At 42.4% G+C, this 13,832-nt stretch overlaps 1 protein-coding gene across 1 annotated transcript; it reads left to right on the top strand.

The window, feature by feature from the left end:
* The first annotated feature begins 155 nt into the window (after nucleotides 1–155).
* Nucleotides 156–13,397, top strand: LOC124118030 (gem-associated protein 2-like). Its single transcript, XM_046480076.2, has 8 exons — nucleotides 156–365; nucleotides 3,538–3,625; nucleotides 4,202–4,291; nucleotides 5,835–5,897; nucleotides 7,897–8,115; nucleotides 9,796–9,864; nucleotides 11,044–11,154; nucleotides 12,785–13,397. The coding sequence occupies exons 1-8, from the start codon at nucleotides 238–240 to the stop codon at nucleotides 12,869–12,871; spliced, it is 855 nt and encodes a 284-aa protein (XP_046336032.1). The 5' UTR covers nucleotides 156–237; the 3' UTR covers nucleotides 12,872–13,397.
* Nucleotides 13,398–13,832: the final 435 nt, after the last annotated feature.

Genomic DNA, 13,832 nt, shown 5'->3' with positions numbered 1-13,832 from the left:
AACACAATTATGTTAAAACGAATTATCTGTCTTTTTTGTTGTTTTCATGGTTTTATATTTTCAATTGCATGGCTTATGTCTTATAAACCTTCATAATATAATCATAATTCCCTTTCAAGTTGTAACGTATATGAAACACGTTTGCAGGTGCTAGTTTAACTTTTCGAAACCAGAACACGTTATTTTGACGAACGAAACTTGAAAGTAGGTGGACACAGACGGCTGATACAAGCAAAGATGCAGACAGAGGAAGATATTCCGGACGATGACATAATTCCACAAGCGTTTGCTGTTGATGATACTGATGATAATTTTGATCTTAACATACCCCCAACAACGGGTAACGAATATCTTAGACGAGTGAGGTAGGATCATAACACTACAATTTCTAAATCTATACAGGCCTATCTTGAATGACAATCATGATAATGTCTCTGCTGCTGCGATTGTGTTCAACATAATCATCATGATAATATGTCTCGCAATATCTTTTGCAGTGCAAATGCTAGACACCGTAGTATAGGGTATATGAGTAACCCCATGTTATGTGTTTTCGGACGCTTAAGAAAGATTTGTAGTTTTTTTTCTCTCATCACAAGAGACACGTGATGATCCGGGGTAGAATAGCTCTTCAGCAACCCATACTTGCCGTTAAAGGCGACTATGCTTGTCCTCAGAGGCGACTAACGGGATCGGGTGGTCAGGCTCGCTGACTTGGATGATACATGTCATTGATCCCAATTGCGTGGATCAATGCTCATGATGTCAATCACTGGTTTGTCTGGTCCAGACTCGATTATTTTCAGACTGCAGTCATATAGTTGGAATATTGCTGAGTGCGGCGCTAAACAACAAACAAACAAATCTAGTCACAAGAACAACTGTAAAACATCTCACTCAGTTATAAAAACTGACTTTATCTTAAAAACAGGCCATCATCTGAGTATTTACAATATCTTTGTGACTCAACACCCCTTGCTATAGCGTGTTTAATCGTGATAAACATAAGCCGTCCGAAAAAAGTATGTCTTAAAACCTATGATCCGACAGTCGCCATTCTGCATGTACTGATGACACCTATGTGTTTTGCAATAGATCTGTGCCCACACAAGGGCTGACTGAGAAGATTCCAAATTTAGTACCATCTACCCGACCCTACCCGGGTCTTTCCCTCTCCGACCGCCTCCGTGGTCTAGTGGTAGAGCGTCTGCCCGGAGAGCGGAAGGTCCGGGGTTCAATCCCCGGCTGTGTCATACCAAAAGACGTTAAAAGATGGTACTTGTTGTTACCCTGTCTGGCGCTCAGCATTAACATGATTAAGGGGCTAAAACAAGGACTGGTCGGCTCGGAGTCAGTATACTGTGTCTGAGTGGAGTATTCATGTTAAACTGCGGCATGGTACCTCAGTGAGCTAGCACTATAAATCGGCATCAGTCCGGACTAGTACAAGAAGCCACACAAACACACACACGTACATGTACGTCGCTATATAAGTGCAATAATCTTGGATGCGACGTTAAACCCCATTTCACCTCACCTCACCTTTCTCTCTCCCTTCCGGAAGCAGGCCTGCCGCGCACATTCAATCAACATGCAAGTAAATTTGAAGCACATGGAACAATGGAAGATGTTCAGCGATTGTGTGGCCAGTGATATCAACTGACACATACATCCTCAGTCCAACCCAGACAATCTCTCATGTACATTACGTTCAGCATCCAACACCATGCGGAAGCCGATATGCACTTGCTGTGGCGCAAGGAAAGCACGGCACTCCATGAAGTCAAATACACTGCTTAAATCAGTTCCACTTCATCATGTTCATGACACCTTTGTGAAGGTCACTGTTGCTTTGGGGCGGTCGGGTATCCTAGTGGTTAAAGCGTTCGCTCGTCACGCTGAAGACCCGGGTTCGATTCCCGACATGGGTACAATGTGTGAAGCCCATTTCTGGTGTCCACCGCCGTGATATTGCTGGAATACTGCTAAAAGCGGCGTAAAACCAAACTCACTCACTCACTGTTGCTTTGGGCAAACCACAGACAGGGGTATCCTCAAAACAGACCGATGTCCACTATGTCAGTAGTCACGAGGGTCCAAAGGAACTGTGGAGCACGGGTGACCCAGTCGTCTAAGGCGCCGCGATTTGCTGTGCAGAGTTGCGTCCCTTGGGCACGCCCAAAACCTATGATTGTGGGTTCGAATCCCGGTTCGCCCCGATTATAATTCTAGGTTTGTCAGCACCATACCCGTGCTCGTGGGTTTCACCGAAGTGATAAACGTCTGAGACCTGCATCACTTCGGGCTTTCCTCCCACATTAAGCTGACACCCCACGATATAACTGGAATGTTGTTAAAAGCGGCGTTAAACCCAACTCACTCACTCACTCACTCACTCACTCTTATCTGTGGTGTGTAAGCACCCCAAACAGTAGACAGATAGGTGGATAAAATGGGATTGCTAGGAGGAAAGAGGTGAGGTGAGGTGAAATTGGGTTTAACGTCGCGTCCAAGATTATTGCACTTATATAGCGACGTGCGTGCACGTGTATTTGTGTGTATGGCTGCTTGTACTAGTCCGGACTGATGCCGATTTATAGTGCTAGCTCACTGAGATACCATGCCGCAGTTTAACATGAATACCCCACTCAGACACAGTATACTGACTCCGAGCCGACCAGTCCTTGTTTTAGCCCCTTAATGCCGAGCGCCAGACAGGGTAACAACAAGTACCATCTTTTAACGTCTTTTTGTATGACGCGGCCTGGGATCGAACCCTGGACCTTCCGCTCTCCGGGCGGACGCTCTACCACAAGACCACGGAGGCGGTCGCTAGGAGGAAAGAAAAGTAGCTGGACTTCCCTGTTCTGCTACAGACTGCCATCTTTGATTTTACCTGATGTTCAGCTGCATGTTCAACACTCATGATGGCTGGACAAGCCCCAACTGCCAATCAGTTCCTGGAATGGTCAAACAATACTCCCAGGGCATTGTCAAGTCTAGAATTGCTGTGCATATTTCATGTATGTAGGAGATAAATATACATGTTATAGGATAGGATTTAAGAAGAGGATAAGTTGAAGAAGATAATATTGTTTAGATTTAAATACGATTTATTATTAGTTTGTGAGTGAGTTGAGTTAAACACAGGGGGAAAGCCTGAAGTGATGCAGGTCTTGGACGTTAACCACTTCGCTGACAAACCTAGAAACATTATCAAGGTGAACTTGGGTTCGAACCCACAATCATAGGTAATATATTCCGAAATATGACGTCAAAACAATGTTTTGTAAAAATGACTCCCTACAGAAGACATATGACTCCATGTAGCACAGCTAGGGCTCATGATGACCCCCCAGGCTGTTTATTTGGTTACACAACTGTGTATTTGGTTACATACTAGTTTGAACACACACACACACACACACACACACAAAACACAGAAAAAAAACCCTGCTGGCCTGCAATATATTTTCAAAAGCTATTGCCTGAGAACCTATTCTTTCATTTTTTAAAACCTAAAATGTATTTTTGCAGACAAGAGGCTCGAGAATGCTCCCGAGTGGTGGTGGCCCCCATTGATGCCAAGGCATTTAACAGTAAACAGACTGTGAAGTATAAAGAGGTAAATTAAGATTTATATATATATATATATATATATATATATATATATATATATATATATATATATATATATATATATGACCGTATAGACCGCAGTGGTCAGTGAAGCGCTGGACACTAATTAAATCAATCACTGTAATAAGCCCACACAAGTATGTTCCCTGCAAGTGCAATATGAGAGGTGGAATCTGATTAGTTAATTGGAAGGGACATACGTAATTCGTAATAGCCACTGTTGGCACTACGATCGAGCCCAGAAATTTCATCCTAGTTCGGCAAGGGTGAAAACTAGACTTTTGCAGTCAGTTAACTCCCTTGCCTCTGGAAGATGCTCAGTCACACCCTGAAGATGTTTCAAGGTTTGCCAGCACTGACCATTGCTTTTTGATTTGCTTTCCTCCATCAAGCAGACACGCCTCGATATACATGATGTCAATGAAATAGGTTTTGTTTCTGGAGCATAACTCAAAGACTTCCACATTTCTTGATCAAACTGTGGCCAGATATCAGACTAGCCATGAATGGGGCCTTTTCCTATTTAGGATGGTTTTGACATTTTGTTCGCCCTGGTTTCTAGCCATCCAGCTGTCTCCCTCCACCTCGAGGACTAGCTCCATCACCTGCCTGGGAGAAGATGCAGGTCACAGACTTTGCAGAGTTGAGACAGGTGAGGTTGCCAGTCCGCTATCAGATTCTCTTTTAGATTAAATCCTCCTCGTTACGCCTTTGCAAGGAAAGAAATGTACCATACATACAGTTTGGTCAGTCATGGTCTCTCAGTGAACAATTAGGTTCCTCTTTGAAACTATCTTGAAAATATCAAACATCTTGACAGTTGAATGACATAAAGGTAAGTGATTTGGGTGAGAGTTACTCCCCATGGCGCAGGGCGCCGTGGAGGGTGAGGCACCGTAAGGGGGGTCGTATATCATACAAAAACGAAGTTTTTTGTGTGGTAATATTTTTTATTGAGGAAAAATGGTTACAACTATGTCATGTAGATTTTCTTGAGCAAGGAAAATGCAATAAGTGCCCCAAGGAGGATTTCATCAGAGAATTCATAACCTCTACAGGTTTGTAAAAATTTCTATGTTAAGTGTTTGATGTTACCAGACTTCATAACTACCAAGTTATAACAGATAGAAGTGGTTGGTCATTGGATTTACTTCTCAGCTTCTAGAACGCCATCAGACAACACTAACAGTGACGTGATGCCTATGTGCGTACAGCAAGGGAGGTAACTCTCAAGCCATCAATACGTAACAGTCTGCAGAGTTTCATAAGCTGAAGATTTGCGTACAATGCGCTAAACAAATCAGCATTACCCAATTCTCTTTGAGTTAATTGCGTACAATGATATATGAAAAATTACAAGAACAACAACATTATAACAATCACCATAACATTACAATACTGATGGAAATGCTACATATATGCTTTACTGGGTTCATTTAATAAATACGAATCATAGTGTGTATCAATATGACACAAATCCACCTAATAAAGCCTATCCCAACCATTACTGTGATTAGCCTAAAAAGGTACTTTTACTGTTAAAATGATGATCAACTTAGAAAATATTTGTGTGTTGTATTGCATCATCATCATAACAGTCACACATACATACAGTATTAAGCTCGGGTGGTCGGGTAGCCTGGTGGTTAAAGCGTTCGCTCGTCAAGCCGAAGATCCGGGTTCGATTCCAGACATGGGTACAATGTGTGAAGCCCTTTTCTGGTGTCCCCCGCCGTGTTATTGCTGGAATATTGCTAAAAGCGGCGTAAAACCATACTCAGTCAGTCAGTCTTTAGTCAGTTTCAGACTTCTCTCATTACTGTTTTTGTTCAAACTTTTCTCCTGTAAAATTGTTGTTAGGACTCCTGTGACCGAAATACTTCAAACCACAGGAAGGTAGATCGGTGGTTACTCAATGTTTTAAAAGCAACAATCTGTGAAACATTCCATACGATTTTGGGGGGGGGCAAAAAGCATTTTTTAAATTTCTGACAGTACTCTAGGCATAGCTATCCAGTGTACCTTTTTGACTGGTTAGAATAGAAGCCCAGAACTCGACTGCTTTACGTAAAAGGTGCTTACCTTGGATGAGTTGGTATGACAAGGAGGCGTAGAACGTCACTCAAAATGTCAACCACCATGAAGGTCCAGATGAGAATAGGTCTTCAGCAACTCATGCTTGTGTTTTCTTCCAGAAATTGCTCAGATTCCGAGCTATGCTGAACTCTGGAGAATTAAATTTGAAGAGGCCAACCTTGGTAAGTTCAGGCATCATTTTAAAGGACCGCCTCCGTGGTCTAGTGGTAGAGCGTCCTCCCGGAGAGCGAAAGGTCCGGGGTTCGATCCCCGACCGCGTCATACCAAAAGACGTTAAAAGATGGTACTTGTTGTTACCCTGTCTGGCGCTCGGCATTAAGGGGCTAAAACAAGGACTGGTCGGCTCGGAGTCAGTATACTGTGTCTGAGTGGGATATTCATGTTAAACTGCGGCATGGTATCTCAGTGAGCTAGCACTATAAATAGGCATCAGTCCGGACTAGTACAAGCAGCCACACACACACACTTACATGCACGTCGCTATATAAGTGCAATAATCTTGGAAGCGACGTTAAACCCCATTTCACCTCACCTGCTATTTTAAACTTGTTGCTTTTGTGATGGGCTCTGCCATCATGGTACAGATTGTTCCAGAATGGCTCATTTTGTGCACTATCTTTGACTTGGTTTATTGACATATGTTTTTAAAACTTTTCCTATCTCTCACTATGCATTTCATCTCTCTCCCTCAATCAGACAGCACGAGATTCATGCATTGGTAAGACCACTGATAGTGATGGTAACCATGGTTATGGCTCGGATGTGTTCGGGTTAGGTGTTCTTTGAAGCTGGAAACATGTTCTTGGATCGTTTCCACACCAGGATCGAGGGAGAGGAATGAAATGCATACTGTGAGATAGAATAAGGTTTATAAATATATATTCTTTTGCAAAATTTACAGTTATGTGAATTACATTATAGTACCTTGTGATGATTCCTTGTTAGAATGGGGCGGTCGGGTAGCCTAGTGGTTAAAGCGTTCTCTCGTCACGCCAAGACCCGGGTTCGATTCCCAACATGGGTACAATGTGTGAAGCCCATTTCTGGTGTCCCCCACCATGATATTGCTGGCATATTGCTAAAAGCAGCGTAAAACTAAACTCATCCATCATCATCCTTGTTAGAATGGGTCTCTGCGGCCTATGCTGCTTGTGAAACGTGACTTAATCATGTCTTATAGCTGAATGCAATGTTAAACAACATACAAACACACTGATTCATATTTTGATTTGGAGGCAGTTCCAGCAAGCTGGATTCATGGCCTTCAGATCTTTCAGTTAATTACACAGATAGGATTTCCCTGTTTCACAACTTCTACAACTCAAAGGCATAGACCCTCTAAACTACCCTAACCACCTAGCTCAAATTTTTATCAGTGATTTATCAAATGAGCATACATGTATCATGCTTATGTAAATATCAGCTGTTCTCCAAGATATTTATATGATGTCAACCATCCCGTTCTGTAATGTTAAAATAACTTAAACATGTTAAATGTTTGTTCTTTTGGTACACATCTAAGACCAGCGTCAGAAACTAACAGTTTTAGTCCACTAGTCCTTAAAATAAGGGACCCGTGAAGATTCCAGGCTAGAATAGGTCTTCAGCAACCCATGCTTGCCGTAAAAGGTGACTATGCTTGTCGTAAAAGGCGACTAATGGGATCGGGTGGTCAGGCTCGCTGACTTGGTTGATGCATGTCATCGATCCCAATTGCTCATGATATTAATCACTGGAATGTCTGGTCCAGACTCGATTATTTACAGACTGCCGTCATATAGCTGGAATATTGCTGAGTGCTGCGTTAAACAACAAACCAAGCCAAAACCAAAACCTTAAAATAAGAAATTTAACAAGACCCTTATTAATGGATTAATTGATGCCTTAACTATTGGGCCAATTTCTAACGCTGAAGACCTTCATCACTCTCAGCTTTCCTTCAAAATGTAACTGAAAGCAGCTTCAGACACTCTCTCCCTCACTCTGTGTTCGTTATTTGCGATGTCTTTCTAGTTGTCGTAAGGTGAGCAGTGAATGCATTAAAGAGTAACGCAGGATAAGTATACAAATGTAAAAAATATTTAGATTTTACTAAGATTGTTTAAATTAATTGGCTCCTATGCATGTTGATCTGATCTGGGTCATACTAACTTTTTGTAGCCCTCGACAAATGATGCCGATAACTGGTGCCGCCTGTGTTTCGATCGGTTGAAAATCAAAACGGTTGCGGGTGACTGCTTTGAGGAGAGTGTGGAGCCCATGGTTGAAGGCGGTGCGATGCCGCTAGGGGCCTACAACATCACGGACCAGCCTTCAACATCACAAGCCTCCATGCAAGGGACACCACCACTACTGAGCATCGTCCTCTTCATGGATCAGGTGAGACACGTTAGTTGCAGGTTCACAACTTAGCACTGTAGCTATGTTCATCAAAATATTCTGAGGTAAGATTCCGGGGTATTATAGGTCTTCAGCAACCCATGCTTGCCGTAAAAGGCGACTATGCTTGTCGTAAAAGGCGACTAACGGGATCGGGTGGTCAGGCTTGCTGACTTGGTTGATGCATGTCATCGATCCCAATTGCGTGGATCGATGCTCATGATATTAATCACTGGATTGTCTGGTCCAGACTCGATTATTTACAGACCGCCGTCATATAGCTGGAATATTGTTGAGTGCGGCGTTAAACAACAAACCAAACCAGTCCTATTTCAAGTGAACGTAATAATGTTAGATGATTAAAACTTACTTAACTTATCCTATTTCACACACTATATGACCTCCTGATCGTCCCGGGGGCACGGGTGGCCCAGTCGTCTAAGGTGCAGCAATTCACTGTGCAGAGTTGTGTCCCTTGGGCACGCAAGAAACCTATGGTTGTGGGTTCGAATCCCGAATCGCCCCAATTATGTTTCTAGGTTTGTCAGCACCATACCCGTGCTCATGGGTTTCACCAAAGTGGTCAACGTCTGAGACATGCATCACTTCTGGCTTTCCTCCCATCCCAAATTAAGCTGACACGCCGTGATACAACTGTAATACTGTTAAAAGCGGCGTTAAACCCAACTCACTCACTCACTCCTAATCGTCCCTGCATCACAGCTTCTCTAGCCTGTTATTTCTAGGAAAGAGAATGATGTGGCAGGGGTATTCATGTGATCGGGTCATGTAGGTCGCTGTGCACGGGATTACAGTCAGTGACCCATTTGTTTGCGTGGTGACCATGGTGATACTGGGATGTGTTCGGGTCAAATGTACGAGAAGCTGGAAACTTTGTTCAAGAACGTTTCCACACAGGATCGAAAGATAAAGAAAAAAATGCATAGTGTGAGATAGAATAAGTATATAAATATACAAATATTTGGAGTGTTGTAGTATCCTTCGTCATCTGTAGCATTACCAGTAAGTTGTACACATCAACTTTCCACTACCTGTCCTTTGAACCTTAACATGTCCTATTACTTACTTCACATATATTTTTTATTGGTTTATGAAATGTTTGGCCTAAATTTTAATTTAGGTGGTTGAATATTAACATTTTCAAATTCAGCTTCCAGATTAGTACTGCTACTAATTAATTAATGAAAAACAAACAAGTTTTAACATGGCAAGATACCAAAAGATAATTGGTTGTGTTTCTTGTTAGATCAAAGTTATTTTTTATTTCTATCATTCACCATTTCTACAAACTGGTTTTAAGATCTTGTGTTTTTTTCCATTTTACCTAATTGTAAACTTTGTAAGCTTGGCGACAAAAGAGTCAGACAAAAGAATGTTCACAAAGGTGTTCGCTCTTTTTGTCTTTTTTCAGGTTTTTTGTTACCATCAGAATGCCTTACAACTAAAACTTTCAACATGTAGAAGGCTTGCTGCATTTCCTCTAGAGCAGTTTGAATGGAGACAACAAATCACTGACAATGTATGATCCAAATACATTTTCTCTCTGAAATTTTACACTGAACTCTACCTGTACAAAATCTTATAAATACTGCCTAAATCTATTCACTTACCGGAAGTACATTCTTTGACTTACATTGTTGTCTGTTGTTGCTGTTTCAGACCATGGTGATAAAAGTGTTAGAATACCATGTCAACTGGCTGGAGGCAACAGGCTTCACTTCACACCAGGTACATGTGCACTTACTCTGTACTTACCAGCACTCTTGTCGTAAGAGACTGTCTCCGTGGTCCAGTGGATGACAGGACCGGAGCACGTGAATACCCCTGCCACATCATTCTCTTTCTCCGAGCTAACATCCATTTCTCAGCCATTTCTGCATGTATTATTATCCAATTTGATTAAGTTTATGTTAACACCACCTCCATGGTCTAGGGGCAGAGTGTTCACCTGGAGAGCGGAAGGTTCCGGCCGCGTCAAACAAAAAGACGTTAAAAGATGGTATTTGTTAATACCCTTGTCATCAAGGGGCTCAAACAAGGACTGGTCGGCTCGGAGTCAGTATACTGTGTCTGAGTAGGGTATTCATGTTAAAATGCGGCATGGTATCTCAGTGGGCTAGCACTATAAATCGTCATCAGTCCGGACTAGTACAAGCAACCACACACACATGTGCATGCACATCACTATATGAGTGCAATAATCTTGGATGCGACGTTAAACCCCATTTCACCTCACCTTATCATCATTATTATGTTAACAATTCGGTAACATGTTCAGTTTTAAGTTAAATTTAAAGCAAGTATATAAATCCGTTATACTACCTCTAATTTTCAAAACACGGTAGGTTTATCTTCTAATGACGATACATTAATCATTGCTGTATTGTGATATTTGTCACAATTTCAACCTTTGACGTTCATGCACTGCTACGGCTCCCAATAGTTAACATAACAGGTAGCCTTCTACATAACCAGTTCTGCATGCTTTGTTTCATCCCGTGAAGATCCGGGGTAGAATAGGTCTTCAGCAATCAATGCTTGCCGTAAAAGGTGACTATGCTTGTTGTAAGAGACGATAAACGGGTTTAGGTGGTCAGGCTCGCTGACATGGTTGATTCATGTCGTCATATCACAATATTGTGTGGATCAACGCTCATGATGTCAATCACTGGATTGTCTGGTTCAGACTCAATTATTTACAGACCACTGTAATAATAGCTGGAATATTGCTGTGTGCAGCATTAAACAACAAACAAACAAACAAACAAACAAACAAAACATGCCTTGTTTCACTTTTCTTATCTAATATATATTCAGGTGAGTGAGTAGTTTATCTCACTTTCCTCTGATGTTCTTATCTATGTAGTATCTGAAACACAACTGTCACATACTGTTCACCTGTTACAGGGTCGATGGTTCTACGCACTGCTGGCCAGCCTACAGAAGCCGCTCTTGCCAGAGGCATGCTCTCTCATCAGAGATCTGGCCAGGCTCTGCTCCAACCTCCGGACTTCTCTGGTACGTACTCTGAGCATCCGTGAAGGTCCGGGTTAGAATAGATCTTCCGTATCTGAGCATCCGTGAAGGTCTGGGTTAGAATAGATCTTCCGTATCTGAGCATCCGTGAAGGTCCGGGTTAGAATAGATCTTCAGCATCTGAGCATCCGTGGAGGTCCGGTTTAGAATAGATCTTCCGCATCTGAGCATCCGTGAAGGTCCGGGTTGGAATAGATCTTCAGCATCTGAGCATCCGTGGAGGTCCGGGTTGGAATAGATCTTCCGCATCTGAGCATCCGTGGAGGTCCGGGTTAGAATAGATCTTCCGCATCTGAGCATCCGTGGAGGTTCCGGGTTAGAATAGATCTTCCGTATCTGAGCATCCGTGAAGGTCCGGGTTAGAATAGATCTTCCGTATCTGAGCATCCGTGAAGGTCCAGGTTAGAATAGATCTGCCACATCTGGGCATCCATGAAGGGCCGGTTTAGAATAGATCTTCCGCATCTGAGCATCCGTGAAGGTCCGGGTTAGAATAGATCTTCCGTATCTGAGCATCCGTGAAGGTCCGGTTTAGAATAGATCTTCCGCATCTGAGCATCCGTGAAGGTCCGGGTTAGAATAGATCTTCCGTATCTGAGCATCCGTGAAGGTCCGGTTAGAATAGATCTTCTGCATCTGAGCATCCATGAAGGGCCGGGTTAGAATAGATCTTCCACATCTGAGCATCCGTGAAGGTCCGGTTTAGAATGGATCTTCCCCATATGAGCATCCATCGAGGTCCAGGTTAGAACAGATCTTCCGTATCTGAGCATCCGTGAAGGTCCAGGTTAGAATAGATCTTCCGCATCTGAGCATCCGTGGAGGTCCGGGTTAGAATAGATCTTCCGCATCTGAGCATCCGTGGAGGTCCGGGTTAGAATAGATCTTCCGCATCTGAGCATCCGTGGAGGTCCGAGTTAGAATAGATCTTCCGCATCTGAGCATCCGTGAAGGTCCAGTTTAGAATAGATCTTCCGCATCTGTGAAGGTCCAGGTTAGAATAGATCTTCTGCATCCTATGCTTGCCGTAAAAAGGTACTATGCTTGTCTTAAGAGGCGACTAACAGGATCATGTGGTCAGGCTTGCTGACTTGGTTGATGTATGTCATTGTATCCCAATTCCGTGGGTCGATGCTTGTGATGTCAGTAATATAGCTGAGTGCGGCGTTAACAAACAAACACACAAACAAACAGACATAAAATATGTTCACATTCTATGTAACTGTCAGCAGTGATCAATTGTAGGGAATTCAAGGAGTTTGTTCAGATCTTAGTTGGCAAAATATTCTTCTTCTGTATCAAAACCATTTCTGTCAAATCTGTGTATGGCAGTTTACAGTGTTCTTCATGAGGCAACTTGCTTGTCGTAAATGGCGACTATGCTTGTCATAAGAGGCGACTAACAGGGTCAGGCTGGCTGACTTGGTTGAAGCATGTAATTGTATCCAAATTGTCTGGATCGATGCTCATGATGTCATTCACTGGATTGTCTGGTCCAGACTCGATTATTTACAGACCGCTGTCATATAGCTGGAATATTGCTGAGTGCGGCATTAAACAACAAACAAACAAACAAACATCCCTCACTCACTCTTTTGTTGTTTATTTTCAGGACAATCCCGAAGATTCAAGGCTGCTGGAACTTAATTTGATGATATGTCTTGTGGCCAAATACTTCGAACAAAATGACCTGGCATAGACTTTGATGAAACTGGACAGAGGTACAAGTATTTTTACAACACGGTTGTAATGCTGGTGTTGAACACCTATTCCTGTCCATGATGACTGACCTCAAGAACTTGAAGTATTAGTTGTAATATGAAACTATGAAATCATTGGCCTCATATTACCTTTACTAAAGTGCCATAAAAAGTTATTTTGCAACCAGAGGTTCATTTGTGTTGTATCTCATTGATGTTGACTTGTATTTTATCTCGTCCACACTGCATTATGTACAGAGCATTATCATGTGGCTGTAATACTGTAGCATTAAGGATATCCGCTGGTCCATATTCATCTTCCCGAGGCATAGTCCAATCAAAATCGCGCACCGAAATCAAAATCCAGTTCGTAAAGTGTCGGGCAGATTTTGGTCTACTGGAGGATTTGCAAAGCATGTGCACCGCTAACTCGTTGTCAACAGATATTTTCTAAATCTTTTCATGTTTTTAATCAAGGTTCTCACGTGATTTGATGCACTTCGCGATGTAAGACTCGTTTTATCACAATATAGATCTTGATTATCGATCAGATCGTCTTGACTGGGCGCCACCGTTTTGTTTGAAGCAAATGCAAGTGATACGAGAGGTTAAATCTGATTGGTTAATAGGAGAGGCATAGAAAGGACATAACTCGTAATAGACACTGGTGGTGCTACGATCGAGCCCAGGAATTCCAGCCTAGTTCGGCAACAGTGGAAACTGGACTTTTAAAGTCAGTTAACTCTCTTGCCTCGGGAAGATGGTCCATATTTAAAAGTATTTAACGTTTCTGAGATATTTCTAAAATCTTTATGATTTTATCTATTTGTCCAAATTAGAAAAAGAATGTGAGTGTGGAATTTGTTGAGCTTAGCGGGCTTGTTAACTACTGCACCAGATCCACACCAGGCATACGATTCTGGGTTGCGTTGTTTCGTATCAGGGATAGGTTGACTTCCA

Source organism: Haliotis rufescens, unplaced genomic scaffold (assembly GCF_023055435.1).
Source record: "Haliotis rufescens isolate VD_foot unplaced genomic scaffold, xgHalRufe1.0.p SCAF_16, whole genome shotgun sequence".
NCBI lineage: Eukaryota > Metazoa > Mollusca > Gastropoda > Lepetellida > Haliotidae > Haliotis > Haliotis rufescens.
The sequence above is the reverse complement of the archived record's forward strand: the minus strand, read 5'-3'. Positions and strand labels throughout refer to the sequence as shown.

Excerpts from the sequence above, each read along its gene's own strand:
- LOC124118030 (XM_046480076.2), top strand. The coding sequence starts at position 238 with ATGCAGACAGAGGAAGATATTCCGGACGATGACATAATTCCACAAGCG. Across the intron at positions 8,116-9,795 it reads TCGTCCTCTTCATGGATCAG|ACCATGGTGATAAAAGTGTT; the intron begins GTGAGACACGTT and ends TTGCTGTTTCAG. Across the intron at positions 9,865-11,043 it reads CAGGCTTCACTTCACACCAG|GGTCGATGGTTCTACGCACT; the intron begins GTACATGTGCAC and ends CACCTGTTACAG.